At 43.7% G+C, this 21,975-nt stretch overlaps 1 protein-coding gene and 1 pseudogene across 5 annotated transcripts in view; one reads left to right on the forward strand and one right to left on the reverse strand.

Annotated features, from left to right (window-relative positions):
• Positions 1-21,892, forward strand: part of EEF1AKMT1 (EEF1A lysine methyltransferase 1) — a 29,946-nt gene extending 8,054 nt beyond the window's left edge. For 3 of the 5 annotated variants that reach the window (XM_066369207.1, XM_066369209.1, XM_066369210.1), the window contains exons 3-5: positions 12,820-12,902; positions 18,447-18,724; positions 20,671-21,892. In XM_066369207.1, coding sequence (XP_066225304.1) covers positions 12,820-12,902; positions 18,447-18,724; positions 20,671-20,807 — 498 coding nt within the window. In that variant the 3' untranslated portion in view covers positions 20,808-21,892. The remainder of the gene's footprint in view (positions 1-12,819; positions 12,903-18,446; positions 18,725-20,670) is intronic. The other 2 variants (XM_066369208.1, XM_066369211.1) reach the window with 1 other exon arrangement.
• LOC136393926 (probable E3 ubiquitin-protein ligase TRIML2) lies at positions 2,419-3,287 on the reverse strand (annotated as a pseudogene).
• Positions 21,893-21,975: the final 83 nt, after the last annotated feature.

Genomic DNA, 21,975 nt, shown 5'->3' on the forward strand with positions numbered 1-21,975 from the left:
TAAAATGATAGTAAAGATTTAGTATCATATGGACATTACAAAATTTTCATATTTCTCTGTATAACAAATCACCTCTTTTCTTCCCTCAGAATATTGGGAAGGAATCTGAGAGCCGCTGCTTGAGTTTTTAATCTGTGTTCCATGTAGTTACCTCACTTCAAACTCACTTACCTAGCCCAACCCCCACTTCTCAGATTAAGGTTACTTTTACCCCATGTCTTCTTGTGATTGGGTGTGAAGATGTGCAAAAACGTTTCTGAGCTATGTCTACACACACACACAAATTACCTACATGTTTAAAAGGAAAATTTTAAGAATTCCAAATGTACAATTAAAAATCTGTTCCCAAAACACAGGTAAATAAAACTTTAGACCTTCCCACACCTGTCTGAAGCATTTTATCATATTTGCCTTTTGTTCCTTTTATTTGACCCATCCTGAAGAACAGAGACTCCGTAATACACACGAGGTATCTAGAGAGGAAATATAAATAATATGCTTCCTCCACTTCCTGTAGATATTGGCTTGCCTATTTAGGAAATAAGAATAAAATCTGATCACTGTTCTACCTGGTCATGCTTACACAATAGGTTCCTATGTGACAGGATTCAAGACAGACCTTGTTTTTTGACAGGATGATCCAGATTTAATTCCTTATCCTTGTTACTTACTAGATACCTAACAGCTATGTAACTTTGAAAATATAATCAACTCTGAGCCTCAGTTTCTACATTTGAGTTATAGAATACATACTTACAGGTTGTTAAAAATATTAAGGACTAGGCCCTGGCTGGTTGGCTCAGTGGTAGAGCGTCAGCCTGGCGTGCGGGGGACCCGGGTTCGATTCCCGGCCAGGGCACATAGGAGAAGCGCCCATTTGCTTCACCCCCCCTTCCTCTCTGTCTCTCTCTTCCCCTCCTGCAGCTAAGGCTCCATTGGAGCAAGGATGGCCCGGGCGCTGGGGATGGCTCCTTGGCCTTTGCCCCAGGCGCTAGAGTGGCTCTGGTCGCGGCAGAGTGACACCCCGGAGGGGCAGAGCATCACCCCCTGGTGGGCAGAGCGTAGCCCCTGGTGGGCGTGCTGGGTAGATCCCAGTCGGGCGCATGCGGGAGTCTGTCTGACTGTCTCTCCCTGTTTCCAGCTTCAGAAAAATACAAAAAAGAAAAAAAACAAAAAAAAAGGACTATAAAGTATGATAAGCCTTTCACATAAAATTTCCCCTATAAATTTGTTGTCACCCTCTTCTCAGAATTGTATCACCACCCCTGACAAGGCTGTACAAAAACCATTTTTCAGTGGATTGTCAATTAGAGAAAGACGAGCTAATACAAGACAATCTTATATGTTTCAAAGCATTAAACTATCAGGCTTCTTTTAAGAATTCTAGTATTCTTGTAAAAAGTAGAATACTTGAAAAAATAATTTTAAGTATTCACATTTTATCTATACTTCCTCTTCCACCAGATAAAATAATCAGGGAAATTAAGCTGTTCTCCACTTGACCCTGTCAGGAATCAGATGTCTCAGTGTCAATAGTAGGATCAGTAAGTAACTATGATGATACCCTCAAATCAAAAGTCCTGATTAAACCTAATTCTATTTTCAGAAATATCTCTGCAGTCTTAAACCTCATTCTAAGGATCCCAGACAATATTTCTTCTCTCATTTTCCAATATTATGCTGCCTATGCATTTGTTCTAATTAGTATGGTATCCCTCAATTAAGACTCAGCTTAAATGTAGCCTCTTCCACTAAAAAGGTGTAGAAAGCCACATGAATGCAAAGGCTCTAGGGATACTGAACTGAGTTCCAACTCAAGTGCAGAAAATATTTTATTGGTTTACTTACTATAAATTCTTTTATAAACCCTGGCCGGTTGGCTCAGTGGTAGAGCGTCGGCCTGGTGTGCAGGAGTCCCGGGTTCGATTCCCAGCCAGGGCACACAGGAGAAGCACCCATCTGCTTCTCCACCCCTCCCCCTCTCCTTCCTCTCTGTCTCTCTCTTCCCCTCCCGCAGTCGAGGCTCCATTGGAGCAAAGTTGGCCCAGGTGCTGAGGATGGCTCCATGTCCTCTGCCTCAGGCGCTAGAATGGCTCTGGTTGCAACAGAGCAACGCCCCAGATGGGCAGAGCATCGCCCCCTGGTGGGTATGCCGGGTGGATCCTGGTCAGGCGCATGCGGGAGTCTGTTTGACTGCCTCCCCGTTTCCAACTTTAGGAAAAAAAAAAAAAAGAAAACAAGGCTTCTGCAGTGAGACACTTGGGTTCATATCTGGCATTCCTTTGTGTCATATAAAAAAAAATTCTTTTATAAAGTCATGCCCTTGACCTTCAAGCATCTAGTGGTTTTAGATTTCACATGTAGGAAGATTGAGAGCTAATAGTAACATTACAAGAAGAAACGTCGGGGAGGCAGATGCTAAGAAAGTCTGAATTTGTCTCTCCATTTGGGAAACAAAGAGAAAATATAAATGAGGAGTCTCTTTGTCACGTCATAGAATATTTGCCCATACTTGTCTAGGAAAACTCCAACTTTGTGCATCTGCCGTCCCAAGGAGACCCTTTTTAAAGGGGGAAAGACCCAGAAGGTATGGTCGGTATCCATCATGGATCCCATGGGTAAGACTTTATCTCCAGAAACTTAGAACGCAGTACCCTTTCTGCTGCCAAAGTCTCCATATATACCCAGCTGCCATTTTGTTGCCTTTTTCACATCTACCTCCCAGTAATGCCTTCCTGACGTGAAGTGCTCCACACAGAATCTCCGAAGTCAAATCTGCCTGGGTTGCCAGGTATACCCAGTTGGACATTTCTGAGTCTTAACTTCGCAGATCCTCAGATAAGACCAGATAGGGATGAGCTGTTTGGGGATCCAAAGTTATAGGTCTTTGAAGCACTTCCAGCATTTTGCTCATTCCTGATATTTGGCATAAACTTGGGTCTGTGATTTGGGCAGACTCTAGACACTGAAGTAGTAGTGACCCACTAATCCATTCCAAACAGTAGCATGCATCCTTGAGCAACAGTGAGATGGACTCCCCACACTTTTCCTCTACCTCAGCAGTGATCTTCTGGAGGCTGCAGATCTGTTCAAAGAGCCTGACTTCACTCGCCTGCAGTTGATTCATGTTCTAGTCCCAGACTGTTCAGTCTCTGTAGTGTTTCCTGAAACTATTCCTCTAGCTGTGTACCAAATTCCATCAGTTGACTCAGATTGGTTTCTCTCAAGTTCAGGTTGACTATGCACCCCTGCAGTTTCTGAATCTTTGTCCCATTTTCTTCAGTCATCAACCAGAACATCATCTCATATTCGGACTCAATCACATCTTTTTTTTTTAATTATTAATTTTAACGGGGTGAAATTGATAAATAAATCAGGGTACATATCTTCAGAGAACAAATCTCCAGGTTATTTTGATTTTTGATTTTTTTCAGAAACAGTCTGAGAGAGGGATAGATAGGGACAGACAAGAACGAAGAGAGATGAGAAGCATCAATCATCAGTTTTTCGTTTTGACACCTTAGTTCATTGATTGCTTTCCTCATATGTGCGTTGACTGTAGGGCTACAGCTGACCAAGTAACCCCTTGCTCGAACCAGCGACCTTGGGCTCAAACTGGTAAGCTTTTTTGCTCAAACCAGATGAGCCCATGCTCAAGCTGGCGACCTCGGGGTCTCGAACCTGGTTCCTCCGCATCCCAGTCTGATGCTCTATCCACTGCGCCACCACCTGGTCAGGCTATTTTGACATTTGATTATTTTGCATACCCATCACCCAAAGTCAAATTGTCTTCTGTCACCTTCTATCTGCTTTTTTTTTTTATCATAAATAACAGTTTTATTCTTTTTGTCAGGTATTATTTAATATTTTTTCATTTAATAGTTTTTTTTGTTTGTTTTTTTAATCTTATTTTTATTAATTTTAATGCAGTGACATTGATAAACCAGGGTACATATGTTCCGAGAAAACATCTCCAGATTATTTTGACCTTTGATTATGCTGCATACCCCTCACTCAAAGTCATACCGTCTTCCGTCACCTTCTATCTGGTTTTCTTTGTGCCCCTACCCTCCCCCCACTCCTTCCCTCTCCTTCCTCGCCCCTTCCCCACCCCTCCACCCCACTCCCTGTTACCATCACATATTTGTCCATGTCTCTGAGTCTAATTTTTATGTCCCTTCTATGCATTGGTTCATATAGTTCTTAGCTTTTTTTTTCTGATTTACTTATTTCACTCCGTATAATGTTATCAAGGTCCATCCATGTTATTGTAAATGATCCGATGTCATCATTTCTTATGGCTGAGTAGTATTCCATAGTACATATGTACCAAAGCTTTTTAATCCACTCGTCCTCTGACGGACACTTGGGCTGTTTCCAGATCTTAGCTATTGTGAACAATGCTGCTATAAACATGGGGGTGCATTTCTCCTTCTGGAACTGTTCTATGGTGTCCTTGGGGTATATTCCTAAAAGTGGGATGGCTGGGTCAAAAGGCAGTTCGATTTTCAATTTTTTTGAGGAATCTCCATACTGTTTTCCACAGAGGCTGCACCAGTCTGCATTCCCACAAGCAATGCAGGAGGGTTCCCTTTTCTCCACATCCTCGCCAGCACTTAATCTGTGTTCTTTTGTTGATGAGCACCATTCTAACGAGTGTGAGGTGATATCTCATTGTGGCTTTAATTTGCATTTCTCTAATGATTAATGATGTTGAGCATTTTTTCATATGCCTGTTGGCCATCTGTATATCCTCTTTGGAGAAGTGTCTATTCATTTCTTTTGCCTATTTTTTGATTGGATTGTTTGTCTTTCTGGTGTAGAGATTTACAAGTTCTTTATAAATTTTGGTTATTAACCCCTTATCAGACATACTGTCAAATATGTTCTCCCATTGTGTAGTTTGTCTTTTTATTCTGTTCTTATTGTCTTTGGCCGTGCAAAAGCTTTTTAGTTTGATATAGTCCCATTTGTTTATCCTGTCTTTTATTTCCCTTGCCTGTGGAGATAAATCAGCAAATATATCGCTGCGAGAGATGTCAGAGAGCTTACTGCCTATGTTTTCTTCTAAGATGCTTACGGTTTCACGCCTTACATTTAAGTCTTTTATCCATTTAGAGTTTATTTTTGTGAATGGTGTAAGTTGGTGGTCTAGTTTCATTTTTTGCAGGTTGCTATCCAATTTTCCCAACACCATTTGTTGAAGAGGCTGTCTTTACTCCATTGTATTTCCTTACCTCCTTTGTCAAATATCAGTTGTCCATAGAGCTGTGGGTTTATTTCTGGGTTCTCTGTTCTGTTCCATTGATCTATGTGCCTGTTCTTATGCCAGTACCAGGCTGTTTTGAGTACAATGGCCTTGTAGTATAGCTTGATATCAGGAAGTGTGATACCTTCCCCTTTATTCTTCTTTTTTAAGATTGCTGAGGCTATTCATGTTCTCTTTTGGTTCCATATAAATTTTTGGAATATGTGATCTATATCTTTAAAGTATGTCACTGGTATTTTAATTGGTATTGCATTGAATTTATAAATTACTTTGGGTAATATAGACATTTTAATGATGTTTATTCTTCCTAACCATGAACATGGTATATGCTTCTACTTGTTTGTATCTTCCTTGATTTCTTTTATCAATGTTTTATAATTTTCCGAGTACAAGTCTTTAGTCTCCTTGGTTAAATGTACTTCTAGGTACTTTATTTTTTTGGTTGTAATAGTGAAGAGGATTGTTTCCTTAATTTCTCTTTCTGATTGTTCATTGTTGGTGTATAAAAATGCCTCTGATTTCTGAGTATTAATTTTATATCCTGCCACCTTGCTGAATTCATTTATTAGATCCAGTAGTGTTTTGACTGAGACTTTAGGATTTTCTATATACAATATCATATCATCTGCAAATAATGATAGCTTTACTTCTTCTTTTCCAACTTGAATGCCTTTTATTTCTTCTTCTTGTCTGATTGCTGTGGCTAGGACTTCCAGGACTATGTTGAATAAGAGTGGTGAAAGGGGACACCCCTGCCTTGTTCCTGATCTTAAGGAGATTGCTTTTAATTTTTGCCCATTGAGTATGATGTTGGCTGCGGGTTTGTCATAGATGGCCTTTATCATGTTGAGGTATGTTCCCTGTATTCCCACTTTGCTGAGAGTTTTAATCATGAATGGGTGCTGGATTTTATCAAATGCTTTTTCTGCATCTATTGAAATTATCATGTGGTTTTTCTCCTTCCTTTTGTTTATGTGATGAATCACATTGATTGATTTGCATATATTGTAACAGCCTTGCCTCCCCAGAATAAATGCCACTTGGTCATGGTGTATGATTTTTTTTTCATGTATTCCTGTATCTGGTTGGCTAATATTTTATTGAGGATTTTAGCATCTATATTCATCAGGGATATTGGCCAAAACTTGCTTCTTTTGTGTTGTCTTTGCCTGATTTTGGAATCAGAATTATGCTCGCCTCATAAAAGGAGCTTGGAAGTCTTCCTCCTCTTGAATTTTTTGAAATAGCTTGAGAAGGATAGGAGTTAGTTCTTTTTTTGAATATTTGGTAGAATTCACTTGTGATACCATCAGGCCCAGGACTTTTCTTTTTAGGGAGTTTTTTGATAACTATTTCGATCACATTTGTTGTGATTGGTCTGTTTAGGTTTTCTGATTCTTCCAGATGATTTTTGGAAGATTATGTTTCAAGGAATTTGTCCATTTCATCTAGGTTCTCTAGTTTTTTGGCGTACAGTTCTTCATAGTATTTTCTTACAATATTTTGTATTTCTGTTGTGTCAGTTGTTATTTCTCCACTCTCATTTCTAATTTTATTTATTTGAGTCCTCTCTTTTTTTCTTGGTGAGTCTGGTTAAAGGTTCCTCGATCTTGTTTACCTTTTCAAAGAACCAGCTCTTGGTTTCATTGATCCTCTGTATTGTTGCTTTAGCCTCTATGTCGTTTATTTCTGCTCTGATCTTTATTATTTCCTTCCTTCTACTAGCTCTGGGCTTTACTTGCTGTTCTTTTTCTTTTGTTTTGTTTTTGTATTTTTCCGAAACTGGAAATGGGGAGGCAGTCAGACAGACTCCCGCATGCGCCCGACCGGGATCCACCCAGCATGCCCACCAGGGGGCGATGCTCTGCCCATATTGGGGCGTCGCTCTGCCGCAATCAGAGCCATTCTAGTGCCTGAGGCAGAGGCCACAGAGCCATCCTCAGCACCTGGGCAAACTGCTCCAGTGGAGCGTTGGCTGTGGGAGGGGAAGAGAGAGAGAGGAAGGAGAGGGGGAGGGGTGGAGAAGCAGATGGGTGCTTCTCCTGTGTGCCCTGTCTGGGAATCGAACCCGGGACTCCTGCCTGCCAGGCCGACGTTCTACCACTGAGCCAACCGGCCAGGGCTTGCTGTTCTTTTTCTAGTTCTTATAGATGCAGGGTCACGTTGTTTATATGAGCTTTTTCTAGCTTCTTAAGGTATGCCTGTAATGCTGTGAACTTCCCTCTCAGTACTGCTTTTGCTGTGTCCCATAAACATTGAGTTGATGTATGCTCATTATCATTCATTTCTCGGAATTTTGTTATTTCTTCTTTGATCTCATTGTTAACCCATTTGTTATTTAATAACATGCTATTTAGTTTCCAAGTGTTTAAATATTTTTCAGTTTTTCTGTTGTGGTTGATTTCTAGTGTCATGCTATTGTGATCAGAGAAAGTGCTTGATATGATTTCAATCTTCTTAAATGTATTAAGACCACTTTTGTGCCCTAACATATGGTCTGTCCTAGAGAATGTACCATGAGCACTTGAAAAGAATGTGTATTCTCTTGCTTTACGGTGAAAGGTTCCTAAGATATCCATTAAATCGAGTTGATCTAGTATGTCCTTTAAGTCTGCTGTTTCTTTGTTAATTTTCTTTCTTGAGGATCTATCTAGTGATGTTAGTGGGGTATTGAAATCCCCTACTATTATAGTATTGCTGTTGATCTCGCCCTTTATATCCCTCAAAGTCTGCTTTATATATTTAGGTACTCCTATATTAGGTGCATAGATATTTATAATGGTTATATCTTCTTGTTGGATTGCTCCTATCATTTTGTAGTATCCTTCTTTATCTCTTACTATAGCCTTTGTTTTAAAGTCCATTTTGTCTAATATAAGTATTGCTACCCCAGCTTTTTTTTTCATTTCAATTTGCATGAAATAATTTTTTCCATCCTTTTACCTTCAGTCTATGTGCATCTTTTGTTTTAAGTTGTGTCTCTTGTAGACAGCATATGTAAGCGTCCTGTTTTCTTATCCACGCAGCTACCCTATTTCTTTTGATTGGATCATTTAATCCATTTACATTTAAGGTTATTATTGATATGCAGTTGTTTATTGCTATTTCGTTCTTTAAAGCTGTGTTCCTCTTTTGCCATATTCTTTTCCCACTTTGATCTGTTTACAACAGGCCCCTTAGCATTTCTTGCAGCATTGGTTTGGTTGTAGTGAATTCCTTGAGTTTTTCTTTGTCTGGGAAGCTTTTTATTTTTTCTTCAATTTTAAATGATAGCTTTTTGGATAAAGTAGTCTTGGTTGTAGGTTCTTGTTCTGCATTACTTTGAATATTTCTTGCCATTCCCTTCTGGCCTCAAGTGTTTCTGTTGAGAAGTTAGATGTCATCCTTATGGGATCTCCTTTGTAGGTGTTAGCTTTTTTTTTTTCTAGCAGCTTTTAATATTTTCTCTTTATCACTTAGCTTTGGTATTTTAATTACGATGTGTCTTGGTGTAGATTTGTTTGGGTTTCTCTTTAATAGAGTTTTTTGTGCTTCTTGAACATGTGAGACTTTTTCTTGCTTCAATTTAGGGAAGTTTTCAGCTATGATTTGATTGAACAAAGTTTCTATCCCTTATTCTTTCTCTTCTTCAAGAACCCCTATGATGCGGATGTTATTTCTTTTCATGTTGTCACTCTCTTAGAGTTTCCTCAGACTTTTTTTTTTTTTTGTATTTTTCAGAAGCTGGAAACGGGGAGAGACAGTCAGACAGACTCCTGCATGCGCCCGACCAGGATCCACCCGGCACGCCCACCAGGGGGCGACGCTCTGCCCCTCCGGGGCGTCGCTCTGTTGCGACCAGAGCCACTCCAGTGCCTGGGGCAGAGGCCAAGGAGCCATCCCCAGCGCCCGGGCCATCCTTGCTCCATTGGAGCCTCGCTGCAGGAGGGGAAGAGAGAGACAGAGAGGAAGGAGAGGGGGACGGGTGGAGAAGCAGATGGGCACTTCTCCTGTGTGCCCTGGCCGGGAATCAAACCCGAGACCCCTTGCACGCCAGGCCGACGCTCTACCACTGAGCCAACCGACCAGGGCTCCTCAGACTTTTTGAGTCTCTTTTTCATTTTTCTGCTTTGCTTCTGTGCCTTTGTTTATCTTGTCCTCTAACTCACTGATTTGATCCTCAGCTTCATCCATCTTGTTTTTAATTCCTTCCATTGTGGTCTTCAATTCTGATATTATATTTGTTATTTCTGACTGATTCTTTTTTATTATTTCAATTTTCTTTTTTATATTTGCTGTCTCTTTATTTAAGTGTTCGTAATGACCATGTATTGTTGTTCTAAGATATTTGAGCATCCTAACAATCATTATTTTAAACTCTGCATCTGGTAATTTGGTTATATCAGATTCATTCAGGTCCTTCTCTGAGGATTTCTCTTGATTCATTTGGGTTGCATTTCTCTGCCTGCCCATTTTGTCTGTGTATAAGAAAGGTTTGACCACTGGAGTCCTATGGATGTTGCCTCTGGATTCCCTAGGTGTGGTCTGTCTGCAGGCCAGCCACCCCCTCTGCCGCTGCCTAGGGCGTTTGGTTATGGGTGTTGCCAGCGCCACAGGCCTGCTGAGGCTGTTGCTGTGGTTTCTGCCTCTTCTCCATGGGAGGGGCTGTGTTCTGTGCCTGGCTCTACAAACCTCAGCTGGTCTTGGCCTTCGCCCTGCCCCTGTGGGTGGGGTTATGCGCTGCCCACGGGCCACAAGCCTCGGCACCAAGGGCAGGGGTGAGCACCTTTGCTCAGCTGCCAGTCTCCTCCTGTTCCCAGGCTTCTGCCCCGCTCTCTCAGTCAGAGCTGGCTGGTGCCCTCCAGGAAGCCCTCAGCCGTGTGGGTTGGGGCGCTGCAGTTCAGTCCTAACATTCTATACTGTAGTCCTGAAAGCTCCCTCCTTCTAAGCGGCTCTGCTCTGAGTGCCGCGGGAGAGCTTATTTAGCTGGTATCCTGCTTCCCTTTGCTGGTATTGCTGGTTTCAGGGGAAATATTCTCTTAAGATTTGGGGAGTGACTCAGCCCAGGGGTTAGGGTGGCTGTCCCTCAAAGTGTTTCTTTCTGTGCCTCCTAGATTACACTCTCTTCCCACTGCTCCGGTCCTTTCCTCTCTCCCCATTCCCCTGAACCCCTTGTGGGTGGTTGTGAAAGAAGTTTTCTGCACGGTCCCTTTAAGAAGAATCCTGGGTCTGAGAAAACTATCTCTTTCTCACAAACAGTATCCTGACTTGTTTCGCAGCTCAGTACTGTCCATTCGCCTCTTTTAGATTCTGGGGCTGCAGGCTGGACCTTTGTTCCTGGGGCCCAGGTCCCTCCCCTCTCTGCTAAACTCACTTCCCACCACACGAATCTCTTAGGGCTGCCGTTCGCTCCGGGGAGCTGAGCAGCCCTCTCTGCATTTCTGCTTTTCCTACCAGTCTCAGTGTGGCTTTTTCAGTGATCCTTGGTTGAAGAGTCCTTTAAGTTCAGTCCAAAGTTGGTTTTTCCAGATGATGGTTCTTAAAATTAAGTTGTAATCCATTTTGGTTCTGGGAGTTGGAAGTTGGTACGTCCGCCTACTCCATCGCCATCTTGCCGCTCTCAATCACATCTTTAAAATTCTGCTCCTCTCCCTGAACCATTGCCATTCTTTCTTGCCCCTTAGCTTTTAGCAGCTTCAAGTTTCGCCTTCAGTGCAGTCAGTAGCTCCTGGAATAACTTCCTGTAGTCTCCACCACCTCCTGTACTCCACACACCATGTGACTCTGAGGCTCCTGGGCCAGAAAACCCATGTCACAAAGTGTGGCTTGGTCATCCTCACAGAACAGCCGTGGTGGGTGCAGCTGCTGCTCACAGCAGGCATCTTCTGGGATGTTTTGCTGCAACTGGGGTCTGAGCCTTTGGGACATCCCGGCAGGTATTCCTTTATTTGCCATCTTGAGTATTTCTTCCTTTAGGAAACTGGTCCACAACGGAGACTGCAGCCTTTTTATCTGCATAGCTGCTCCTTTATCTCCTCCTGACATCAACTAGGAAAGCTTTCTCATGGCAAAGTTAAGTATGTTTCTTAAGCTGTTAAAAATTCCTGTTGCCTTCTCAGTGATAAATATTGTAAGATTCACGTCACGTTCTCAAGACAGCAAACATCTCACCAAGGGGCCTCTGATCTATCACACAGAACCTCTTTAGTCTTTTCTTGGTGTGTCTCACATACATTGTCTTTAAGTCCATTATGTCTCATTCTAGTGTATTCTTCATTTGAGATACTATGTTCTTCATTTCTGACTGGTTCTTTTTTATGGTTTCTATGTCCCTTTTTACGTCTCCTGTCTCTTTGTTGAAGTTTTGAAGTTTTCAGTGAGTTCATATATTCTTTCCCTGAGTTCTTCGAGCATCCTTATAGCCATTGTTTTGAAGTCTGTATCTGGTAGATCACTTGTCTCCATTTCCTTTAGTTCTTTTTCTGAGGATTTCTCCTCTCATTTGGGGTATGTTTCTTTGTCTCCCCATTTTGGCTGCTTCTCTGTGTTTCTGTTTATTAGGTACATCTGCTATGTCTCTGTCTTGTTAGGGTAGCCTTTTGTAGCAGGTGTCCTATGGGGAACCTGTGGACCTATGGTGCAGTCTCCTTGATCACCTGAACTGGGTGCTCCAGGAGTGTCCTTTTATGTGGGCCCTCCTGTTGTGAGTCTTGATAGCTGTTGGCCTGTCCATGGTTGGGGTTGACCTTCAGGCTGACCATAGTGTACAAGCTGCTGTGCAGGGTTCTGAGACCATGAAGCAGAATTCGTCAGCAAGCCTGCCAAGATCTCCCTTGGGGTGGGCCCTTTGTGGAGCTAATTCAGTGTCTCTCTGGTGTAGTCTGAAGCCAGCTTTCAGGTATGTTGGTTCTGGGTCCTTTTGGGAGAGACTTGGGTACAGATCAATGTCAGATGCTGCCTATGACTTGGGTCACTTATTAGGAGCTACACTGTTGGTGGCTGCCCCTGCGGGGACTGGGTATGTGTGGGAGGGGCAGCCCTTGTCGCATCTCTACCCTTCCTACCAGTAGCTCCTTCAGTGTAGCTTCTTCTGTAATCCTTGTTAATAAGACTTCTCTTCAGCTAGTCTTCAGTTTATAATTCTAGTTGATCTATATTTTAGTTTTAATTCTGATATGGTCCTGGGAGGACTTTAGTGTAACTTCACTATCTTGGATCCCTGACCTTCTATTAATTTAATATAATTTCTAAAAATAAAATGATTTTAAAGAGAAAAAGGAAAAAGTTTAAATATATGCACAGGTTTAAATAAAGGAATCAACTTTATCTAATTCTAAAACAATTGCTGCCCTGGCCGGCTAGCTCAGTTGGTTGGAACATTGTCCCAATACACCAAGGTTGTGCATTCAATTCCCAGTCAGGGCACATACAGGAATCAACCAGTGAGTGCGTGGAAGGGTAGAACAGCAAATCCGTGTTTCTCTCTCTCTCTCTCTTTTTGTCCCCTTCCTCTCTCTGTCTTTCAAATCAATAAAAGAAAAGAAACAGTTTCAACCCTCCCTCTGTTGCAGCAGCTGAGCCAGTTCTGGTACAGTCCGGAGACTGCTCTGAGGCTTGCGAAGGAGGTGATTGCAGTTGCTGGGGAAGGTGGAAGGTGAGACTCACATTTTGTTCACTTTTGTTTGAATCTAAATATTGTAAATGTCCTTCCTAGATGAGAGATGTTTTGTAAGACGTTTGAATCATAACTTGCAAAATTACGGACTTTAGAACGTGGTCTTTAGAACATGAGGAATAAGAACTGCTTCAAGAACAAGTTCAGGGACACCCAGAAATGTATTCACTGTAGAATGTCTTATTTTAACATTTGCTAACCTGCTTTATTTTTCTTTTTAAAATATTTTCCACTGATTTGAGAGGGGGAGAGAGGGGAAGAGAGAACCATCAACATACTGTTCCACTTAGTTGTACACTCATTGGTTGCTTCTCTTTCATGCCCTGACCAGGGATTGAACCTGTGCCTCAGTGCCCCAGCATGACACTATCCACTTAGCCACCTGGCCAGGGCCTTCTTAACCTCTGTATATAATGTGTCCTGTTTCAGTGTACCCTTCTAGAGCTAGGTGGGGCTCTTTCCTTCTCATTTCCTCCAGTTCAGGAAAACTCTTCTTTGATTTCCTCCCCACTGTTCTTTGTTCCTTTCTCAAAGGCCTATCATTTGAATATTTGACCTGATCTACCGTATTTTCCCATGTATAAGACGCTCCCATGTATAAGATGTACCTTAATTTGGGGGCCCAAAATTTGAAAAAAAAATTTATTACATAAAGTTATTGAACTCAAGTTTTATTCATCATAAAATTCATACAACTCCTCATCACTGTCAAAATTCCCATCCATTAGCTTGTCCTCATCTGTCTGATGACGAATCACTGTCTTCATATATTGCCTTGTCCACAGTTCCTTCTATGGCATTTGAAATGCCACACTTTTTAGATGACTTGACGGTGATCTCAATCTTGATATTATCCCAGGATCTTTTCACCCAGGTACAAACTTCTCCTACAGTTGGTTTCTTCACTCTTCTTGCTGGTGTCAAATTGTCCCCAGAAGACTTCATCCATTGGTTCCATTCGTCTCTCATGGCAGCTTTGAAGGGTTTATTAATGCTGACATAAGTGGTTGGAGCTGGATGTCAAGCCCCAGGTATGACAGCAAGTTTTGTTTTTTGCTCTGCAGCAATCTTATTTGTGGTTTTTGTTATGTGCGCCCTGAACTGATCAAGCACCAATAGGGCAGGTTTACGTAAGAGCCCACCCGGTCTCCTTCTCCAAAATTTCTCAAACCAGATCTTCAGCCCATCCTGATCCATCCAAACCTTGTCATGAATGTGGATAATCACTCCTTGAGGAATGTCTTCTTTTAGCATTGTTTTGCATTTGAAAATCAGCATAGAAGGCAGCTGGGTTCCATCGGCACAACAAGCTAGAACAGGGGTCCCCAAACTTTTTTCACAGGGGGCCAATTCACTGTGCCTCAGACCGTTGGAGGGCCGGACTATAAAAAAAACTATGAAAAAATCCCTATGCACACTGCACATATCTTATTTTAAAGTAAAAAGACAAAACTGAAATAAATACAATATTTAAAATAAAGAACAAGTAAATTTAAATCAACAAACTGACCAGTATTTCAATGGGAACTATGCTCCTTTCACTGACCACCAATGAAAGAGGTGCCCCTTCCAGAAGTGTGGCGGGGGCCAGATAAATGGCCTCAGGGGGCCGCATGCGGCCCGCGGGCCATAGTTTGGGGACCCCTGAGCTAGAACAACTGTATAATGGCTCTTTTCATGTCCACTTATCTTCACAGTTCCAGTTTTCACCCCCTTCTTTTTTCTTGTATTTTTCCGAAGCTGGAAACGGGGAGAGACAGTCAGACAGACTCCCGCATGCGCCCGACCGGGATCCACCCGGCATGGCCACCAGGGGGCGACGCTCTGCCCACCAGGGGGCGATGCTCTGCCCCTCCGGGGCGTCGCTCTGTTGCGACCAGAGCCACTCTAGCGCCTGGGGCAGAGGCCGAGGAGCCATCCCCAGCGCCCGGGCCATCTTTGCTCCAATGGAGCCTCTGCTGCGGGAGGGGAAGAGAGAGACAGAGAGGGAGGAGAGGAGAAGGGGTGGAGAAGCAGATGGGCGCTTCTCCTGTGTGCCCTGGCCGGGAATCGAACCCGGGACCCCTTGCACGCCAGGCCAACGCTCTACCACTGAGCCAACTGGCCAGGGCCTTCACCCCCTTCTTATCAACAGTTCTGTTACTTGGGACATCACATTGAAGGGAGACTTTGTCCATATTTGTAATCTGTCCCAACTCAAACTGATGTGTCTTCCGACACTGAATGACAAAATAATGAAATTCAAGGACCTTCAGTTCATAACTTTCAGGCATCTTTTGAGCAAGTCTGGTGTGCTTACACATGCCTAGTCCGTTCTGCTTCATGAACCTGAAGCACCAATTGTGTCCTCCTTTGAAATCAGTAACTTTTTTTTCATCAGCAATTTTTCTTGCCTCATGCTGAACCATCTTTGTGGACACAGGAATTCCAATTGTCCTTTGCTCTTCAATCCATATCTTCAATTCTCTCTCTAAATCAGACCATTTAGCTGACTTGCCTCTCGTGGCCTTCTTCTGCCGTGGCGTTTTCAGTAGGGTTTCTTCTCCCCGTAGCCAGTATCGGATTGATTTCTCAGTTGGAGGACCACACTTATGTTCAGCAGCATGATTTCCATTCACTTTTGCAAACTGGATCACTTTTAACTTGAATTCAGCAGTGTATGAAAATCTTTTCTGAGCTATTTCTGGGCAGAACGTGGCAAAACATAACCTACCATAATATACTGATAACGAGTGCAAAACAGTGAGTACAAATACAACAAGCATGAAAAAGTGGGAAATGCAAGTAAAAAAGTCTACAACCACTGTATAAGACGCACCGTCTTTCAATCCCAAATTTTTTGGGAAAGAATGAGTCTTATATGTAGGGGTACTTTTTTTTTTGTCTTTTTTTTCCTATCGTCTTTTTTCTTACTTTCTGGGAAAATTCCTCAGCTTTATTTTCTAAACGTTTTGCTGAATTTACTATTTCTGCTATCATATATGTAATCATCCAAAAGCTTTCTTTTGAGGTCTGAAGATTTATCATTGTATCTTGTAGGATTTTTTTAGAAAGTTTTCTTCTCCCCACAAAGTGTTTATTCCAACATTCCTTTTCTGTTCACTTATTTTGATTTTCACTGTTGCTCACATTAAGGTCTCAAAGTTGTGACACATGGCAGACCTTATCTGGTCTCTGCAGTTGGGTGACCTGGATCAGTGGTCCCCAACCCCTGGGCCGTGGACCGGTACCGTCCGTGGACCATTCGGTACTGGTCCGCAGAGGAAGAATAAATAACTTACATTATTTCCGTTTTATTTATATTTAAGTCTGAACTATGTTTTATTTTTTAAAAATGACCAGATTCCCTCTGTTACATCCGTCTAAGAATCACTCTTGATGCTTGTCTTGGTCACGTGATACATTTATCCGTTTCATCCTAAAGGCCAGTCCGTGAAAATATTTTCTGACATTAAACCGGTCCGTAGCCCAAAAAAGGTTAGAAACCACTGACCTGGATGACTTATTTCTAGGGAACCCCAGTGTCACTCTGCCTGGGTCTTTCCTCCTGGGCTGGTTAGAGCTCTAAGCAGAGTCTTTTAATTCCACCCTGGGAGTTATGTGCATCATGACATCATCCTGTGGGACACCCTGCTGAGAGGGCTCAAGGTCCCAGCATCCATTGTCACATGGTACAGCATCACTGGCTGTGCCAACGCCCTCTGTCCCCAGTCCAGAGACCATACCTCCAGTTTCTGCCTGTCGTGGAGGGTGGACACCTGGGGCCTGGGAGAGGGAGGAGTCCTGGGATTGCCTGTCCTCTTTTGTGTGTGTGTGTGTGTATGTGTGACAGAGAGAGGGACAGATAGGACAGACAGACAGGAAGGGAGAGAAATGAGAAGCATCAATTCTTCGTTTTGGCACCTTAGTTGTTCATAAATTGCTTTCTCATACAGTGTGTCCATAAAGTCATAGTGCACTTTTGACTGGTCACAGGAAAGCAACAAAAGATGATAGAAATGTGAAATCTGCACCAAATAAAAGGAAAACCCTCCCAGTTTTTGTAGGATGATGTGGCAACATGTGCACATGCGCAGATGATGATGTAACACCGTGTATACAGCGGAGCAGCCCATGGCCATGCCAGTCGAGATGTGGACGGTACAGAGGAAAGTTCAGTGTGTTCTGTGGCTCGCTAAATTTGAATCCGTGACCAAAGTGCAACGTGAATATCGGCGCATTTATAATGAAGCACCACCACATAGGAATAACATTACTCGGTGGGATAAGCAGTTGAAGGAAACCGGCAGTTTGGTGGAGAAACCCCGTTCTGGTAGGCCATCAGTCAGTGACGAGTCTGTAGAGGCTATACGGGATAGCTACCTAAGGAGCCCTAAAAAATCTGTGCGTGAGCCCACATCGAACTGCACTGAATAGGTATGAAACTGGGAGAGTTTTCCTTTTATTGGTGCAGATTTCACATTTCTATCGTCTTTTGTTGCTTTCCTGTGACCGGTCAAAAGTGCACCATGACTTTACGGACACACTGTATGTGCTCCGACCGGGAGCCACAGCAGACTGAGTGACCCCTTGCTAAAGCCTCGCCTGTCCTATTAAGTGGACCAAAACCTACTTCTTCAGTTACCTGGTCAGCAGCATCCTGATCCCCTCAGTGCGGTGGTGGAGACCAGATCACCGCCCACCTTTCTTGGCTATCAGCTCAGGATTTGGTGTCTTGAGTCTGCCAAGGCAGGTACCACTCTCCACTGCTTTCCAGCTTCCTGAGTGTGTTTCTTTGTCTCTTCTCACATTCTCTTCTCTCGCAGTTGTAGGCATCAACAACCAGAAAGAATTTTACAGGGATCCTTCAGTTAGGACAGTCTCGACATACAATGTTTCAAGTTTACGACGCTCACTCCCATAAAAACTTTAAAAAATTGAGACATGAGTATTTCGGCTTATGCTGTTATCATTGCACTTACAGACTACATGGGCAAACTAGTTTGGCTGCACGCAGCAGAAGAATATGCAGTATTCTGTTTCTGTGGTTTAGTTGTGTTTTTATGGTCTCTAGATTACGATTTTTAAAATAGTATAGGTAAGTGACTTAGGCTAGGGTGTGTTTCGACTTACACCAAGATTTGGGTTACATCACTGTCGTAGGAACAGAACTGTGTTGTGACCTGAGGACCCTTTGTACTTGTATTGAGTGGGCTGTCACAAGGGCGCAAATCTCCAGGAACACAACCTGACCACCAACCTTCAGCTGGAATCCCAGTTTTCCGTTTTCGTGTTCCTAATGTTTTACATTTTTTTACTATAAAAAGCATATTTATGCCTTTTACACATTAAAATTGTGACTTGCAAATTGTTTCATACTGATTCCTTAAAAGTGAGACAGTTGCTTTCTCTTAGAAGTCACCCCTGTCACGTTGGTGGCACTGTTACTTCTCCAGGAAGCTCTGACACAAGGACCTGGTTTTTGTGATGCTGTTATCTAGCACCAGGAGCTGTCTCTGAAGCTTTGTTCCCCTTGTGTCCCAGGATAGCCTGTGTGAGCACTCCCACTGTTTACCAGACGCTGAGAGAGCTGCACGGAGACTTCGCGGTGTGCATCTTTGAGTACGACAGAAGATTTGCCTTTTACGGCGAGGAGTTTGTCTTCTATGATTATAACAACCCACTGGATCTTCCTGAAGACATCGTTGCCCACAGTTTTGACATCGTCATAGCGGACCCCCCCTATCTTTCTGAGGAATGTCTCAGAAAAATGTCAGAAACTATCAAGTACCTGACTCAGGGCAAGGTTGTGCTGTGCACAGGTAGGTGTCGGGCTGCTGTCTCACAAAGGTTGACTGGTGGAATTCAAGCCTCAGGGTCAGGAATTGGAAGAGATCTTAGAACTCAGGTCCTAAATCCACCAGCACTTACTGTATGACCTTACACAGGCTCTGCAACCTTTCTGTGCCCAGTTTCCTCATCTGTATAAATGGGGCTGCAGTGCTGCCTGTCTTCAGGGCTGTGTGGCTGCTGGCGAGATACCCAGTGGGTGGGGCTGCCCATGGTAAGCCTGCTTGTCAGCCCTATTAGCAGTTGGCGCAGCCTCTGCACTTGTTGTGGAACTCACATGGACTGCCTGAGGCTACAAGCTAGGTGTCAGGTCAGGTTTGTTATAGCAAAACAGTGTTCTCTCTGGGGAGACTGAGATACAGTGTTTCCTTGAGGTGGATGTACTGAAATTTGACCAAGGCTCACATGGTTACCACCTCTCTGGTCTGGGAAGCCTGGTGTCCAAGCCCTGAGAAACAGTCCCCTGCCCCCCAGGGTGCCCTGGGCTGAGCGGTTCTTCTGGTTGTCGAATTGTATACTCAGGACGCAGCTCTAGTCCACACAAACAGTATTATGATCTATGGCTATGACTGGTGTTCATGCCTGCCAACAGGCAAGTATCTGACCTCGTGGAGCACACATCTGGTTTTAGGGGATAGGTTAAAGAACGTACCAGCCTGACCTGTGGTGGCGCAGTGGATAAAGTGTTGACCTGGAACGCTGAGGTCACTGGTTCAAAACCCCAGGCTTGCCTGGTCAAGGCAGATATGGGAGTTGATGCTTCCTGCTCCTCCCCTCTCTCTCTCCCTCTCCCCCTTCTCTAAAATGAATTAAAATCTTTAAAAAAAAAAATGTACCAGAAGAGAACAAAAGAGTGAAGTCCCAATTGTGATAAGCATAGGGAAGAATTGAGAAAGGCAGCTGGAGGGTGGGGAGCTGCCCCGCAGACCCGGTTCTCTGCGCTCAGAGCAGCAGGGCCCAGACTGGTACCTGCCAGAGTTGGGAATTTCTTTTAAAGTATTCTTTTAAAGTATTCTTTTAAAGATCCAGAGGGACAGGATCCAATTTGTCTATAGAAGTTTGCTTTAACTTTGTATCAAAAGGGATTTCTGGGGGTGCATGGACACCGCGTCCAGCTGCAATAGCCATCAGGATGAAGCCAGGTGGGCAAGCAGGAGGGTCTGGAGGGAGGAAAGGTGCATGTGGAGATGGAGCTGAGGGAACCCACTGTGCTCTGCATCAGGGGAAGCGGGCAGGGCGCGGCACCAGCAGCCTTGAGTGTCGGGTAAGTGCGTGGTGGCATCTGGGTGATGATGAGAGGTGTGCTGTGCCAGACAGGCAGTGGGGTGAAGACAGAGAAACCACGAGTGGTCAGCCAAAGGCTGGTGTGAGTGGATTCCTGTGAATTTGCAATTCTGAGATTGGATGTTACTGAAAATTAAGTTCTTGATCAAAATGGAAAACATCAGTTTTTAATAATTATTTTTGCTTTCCTTATGTTACTTAGTGGGGTATAATCTATTTTTTTAAAGGCTTTATTTATTCATTTTAGAGAGGGGGTAAAGAGAGAGAAAGAGGGAGGGGTGGGGAGGAACAGGAAGCATCAGTTCCCATATATGCCTTGATCCGGCAAGCCTGGGGTTTCCAACCAACAACCTCAGTGTTCACCAGGTCAACACGTTATCCACTGCACCACCACAGGTCAGGCCAATATAATCTATTTCTAAAGCTTGAAGTGTCTCAGCTTTGCAGTGACAGGAAGCTGTTTATTGAATAAGAAGGAAAGGGAAGAAAGTAATTTGCAGAAATGTTGGAGGAAGTAAAAAGGAGTATGAAGACCTGACTTCCGCTCGCTTTTGCTGAATAGCATTGTCACTTGTGCCATGACACAGGATGTGCAGTTGTATTTGTCTTCAGTTCATCTGTCTGTTGTCTTTAGGGGCCATCATGGAGGAAGAGGCGGCAAAACTTCTGGGAGTGAAGATGTGCAAGTTTATTCCAAAGCATGCCCGGACTCTGGCAAATGAGTTTCGCTGTTATGTGAATTATGACTCTGGGCTGGACCATGATGCATGAATGCAGACAGTGTGTGATGCAGGGAACAATCCTGTGGGATGCTTTCCTTTTTATCTTCTTAGGTTGTGAAGCTGTGCTCTCCTCCTCTCCCCCACACCAGGCCCTCCCTGGCCTAATTCCCCAAATGGGGACATAGCTTCTCACTGGGAGTTCCTTCCTGAAGGCTTCACAGACTTTGGGATGTTTTCCAACCTGAATCCATGGCATCGTAGTTGGAAGAAATCTTAGAATCCATCTTACTTTCTCTCCTCACTTACCATCGGTAAGAAACACAAAGGTGCAGACAGATGAGTGGCTTGGCCTCCACCTTGGACCCTACATCCCCCTAGAATGGAGACACTGACTCTGCCCGTAGGTCACCTGGAGGATTGTAGGACTTGTGAGAGCCCCTCCTTGACCCCAGCCCTCAAGGAGACACAACCTGCTTCAGGAACCAATGTCCTAGATTCTTCCCCCTCTCCCAGTTCTTGGAGAGAGGATAGGGACACAGCCAGTATCCTATGTAGGGCTCTAAACCTGGGAAGGTGAAAGTGCTGCGGACACTGAAGCAGGTAGGACGTGAGGAGGGTGCAGACTCACTGTTGAGAAACACCCCCACATCCACAGCGCGGAATGCCCCTCAGCAATTCAAGGATGGACTGTGATGCCTGTAGCTTGCATGGTTTCAAGGGCATTGTGCTGAGGGAAGCCAGTCCCAAAGGTCACACATTGCACCTCCACTTATGTAATAAGACTGTTGTACAGTGGAGAACAGGTTAGTGGTTGCCAGAGGCTAAGATGGGGTGGGATAGGGATGGGGTCTTTGTCGTGTGGGACTGTCCTGAATCTTGATTGTGCAGTGGTGTCACAAGTATACAGAAACAACAACATCACACAGAGCTAAACACCGTTCAAGTGCATGCGTGTGTGACTAGTAAACTGAGGGAGGTCCTGGTGGTGCGCTGGTCCGTCCTGGTGTGGGTGCGCAATGACAGAAGATGCCACCCTTGGGGGAGACTGGGCCAAGGGTACAGAAGAATTTCTCTAGTATTTTTGCAATTTTCTGTGAATCTGCCATCATTTCAAAATAAAAACCTAAAAAATAACTTCTCTCTGGAAAAGAATGAAGCGCCCCATCTCGTCTGACTTGCTTTGGGTAATGACATGTGCAGGAAGTGGCACATGTCAC

This window comes from Saccopteryx leptura, chromosome 2 (genome assembly GCF_036850995.1).
Source record: "Saccopteryx leptura isolate mSacLep1 chromosome 2, mSacLep1_pri_phased_curated, whole genome shotgun sequence".
Lineage (NCBI taxonomy): Eukaryota > Metazoa > Chordata > Mammalia > Chiroptera > Emballonuridae > Saccopteryx > Saccopteryx leptura.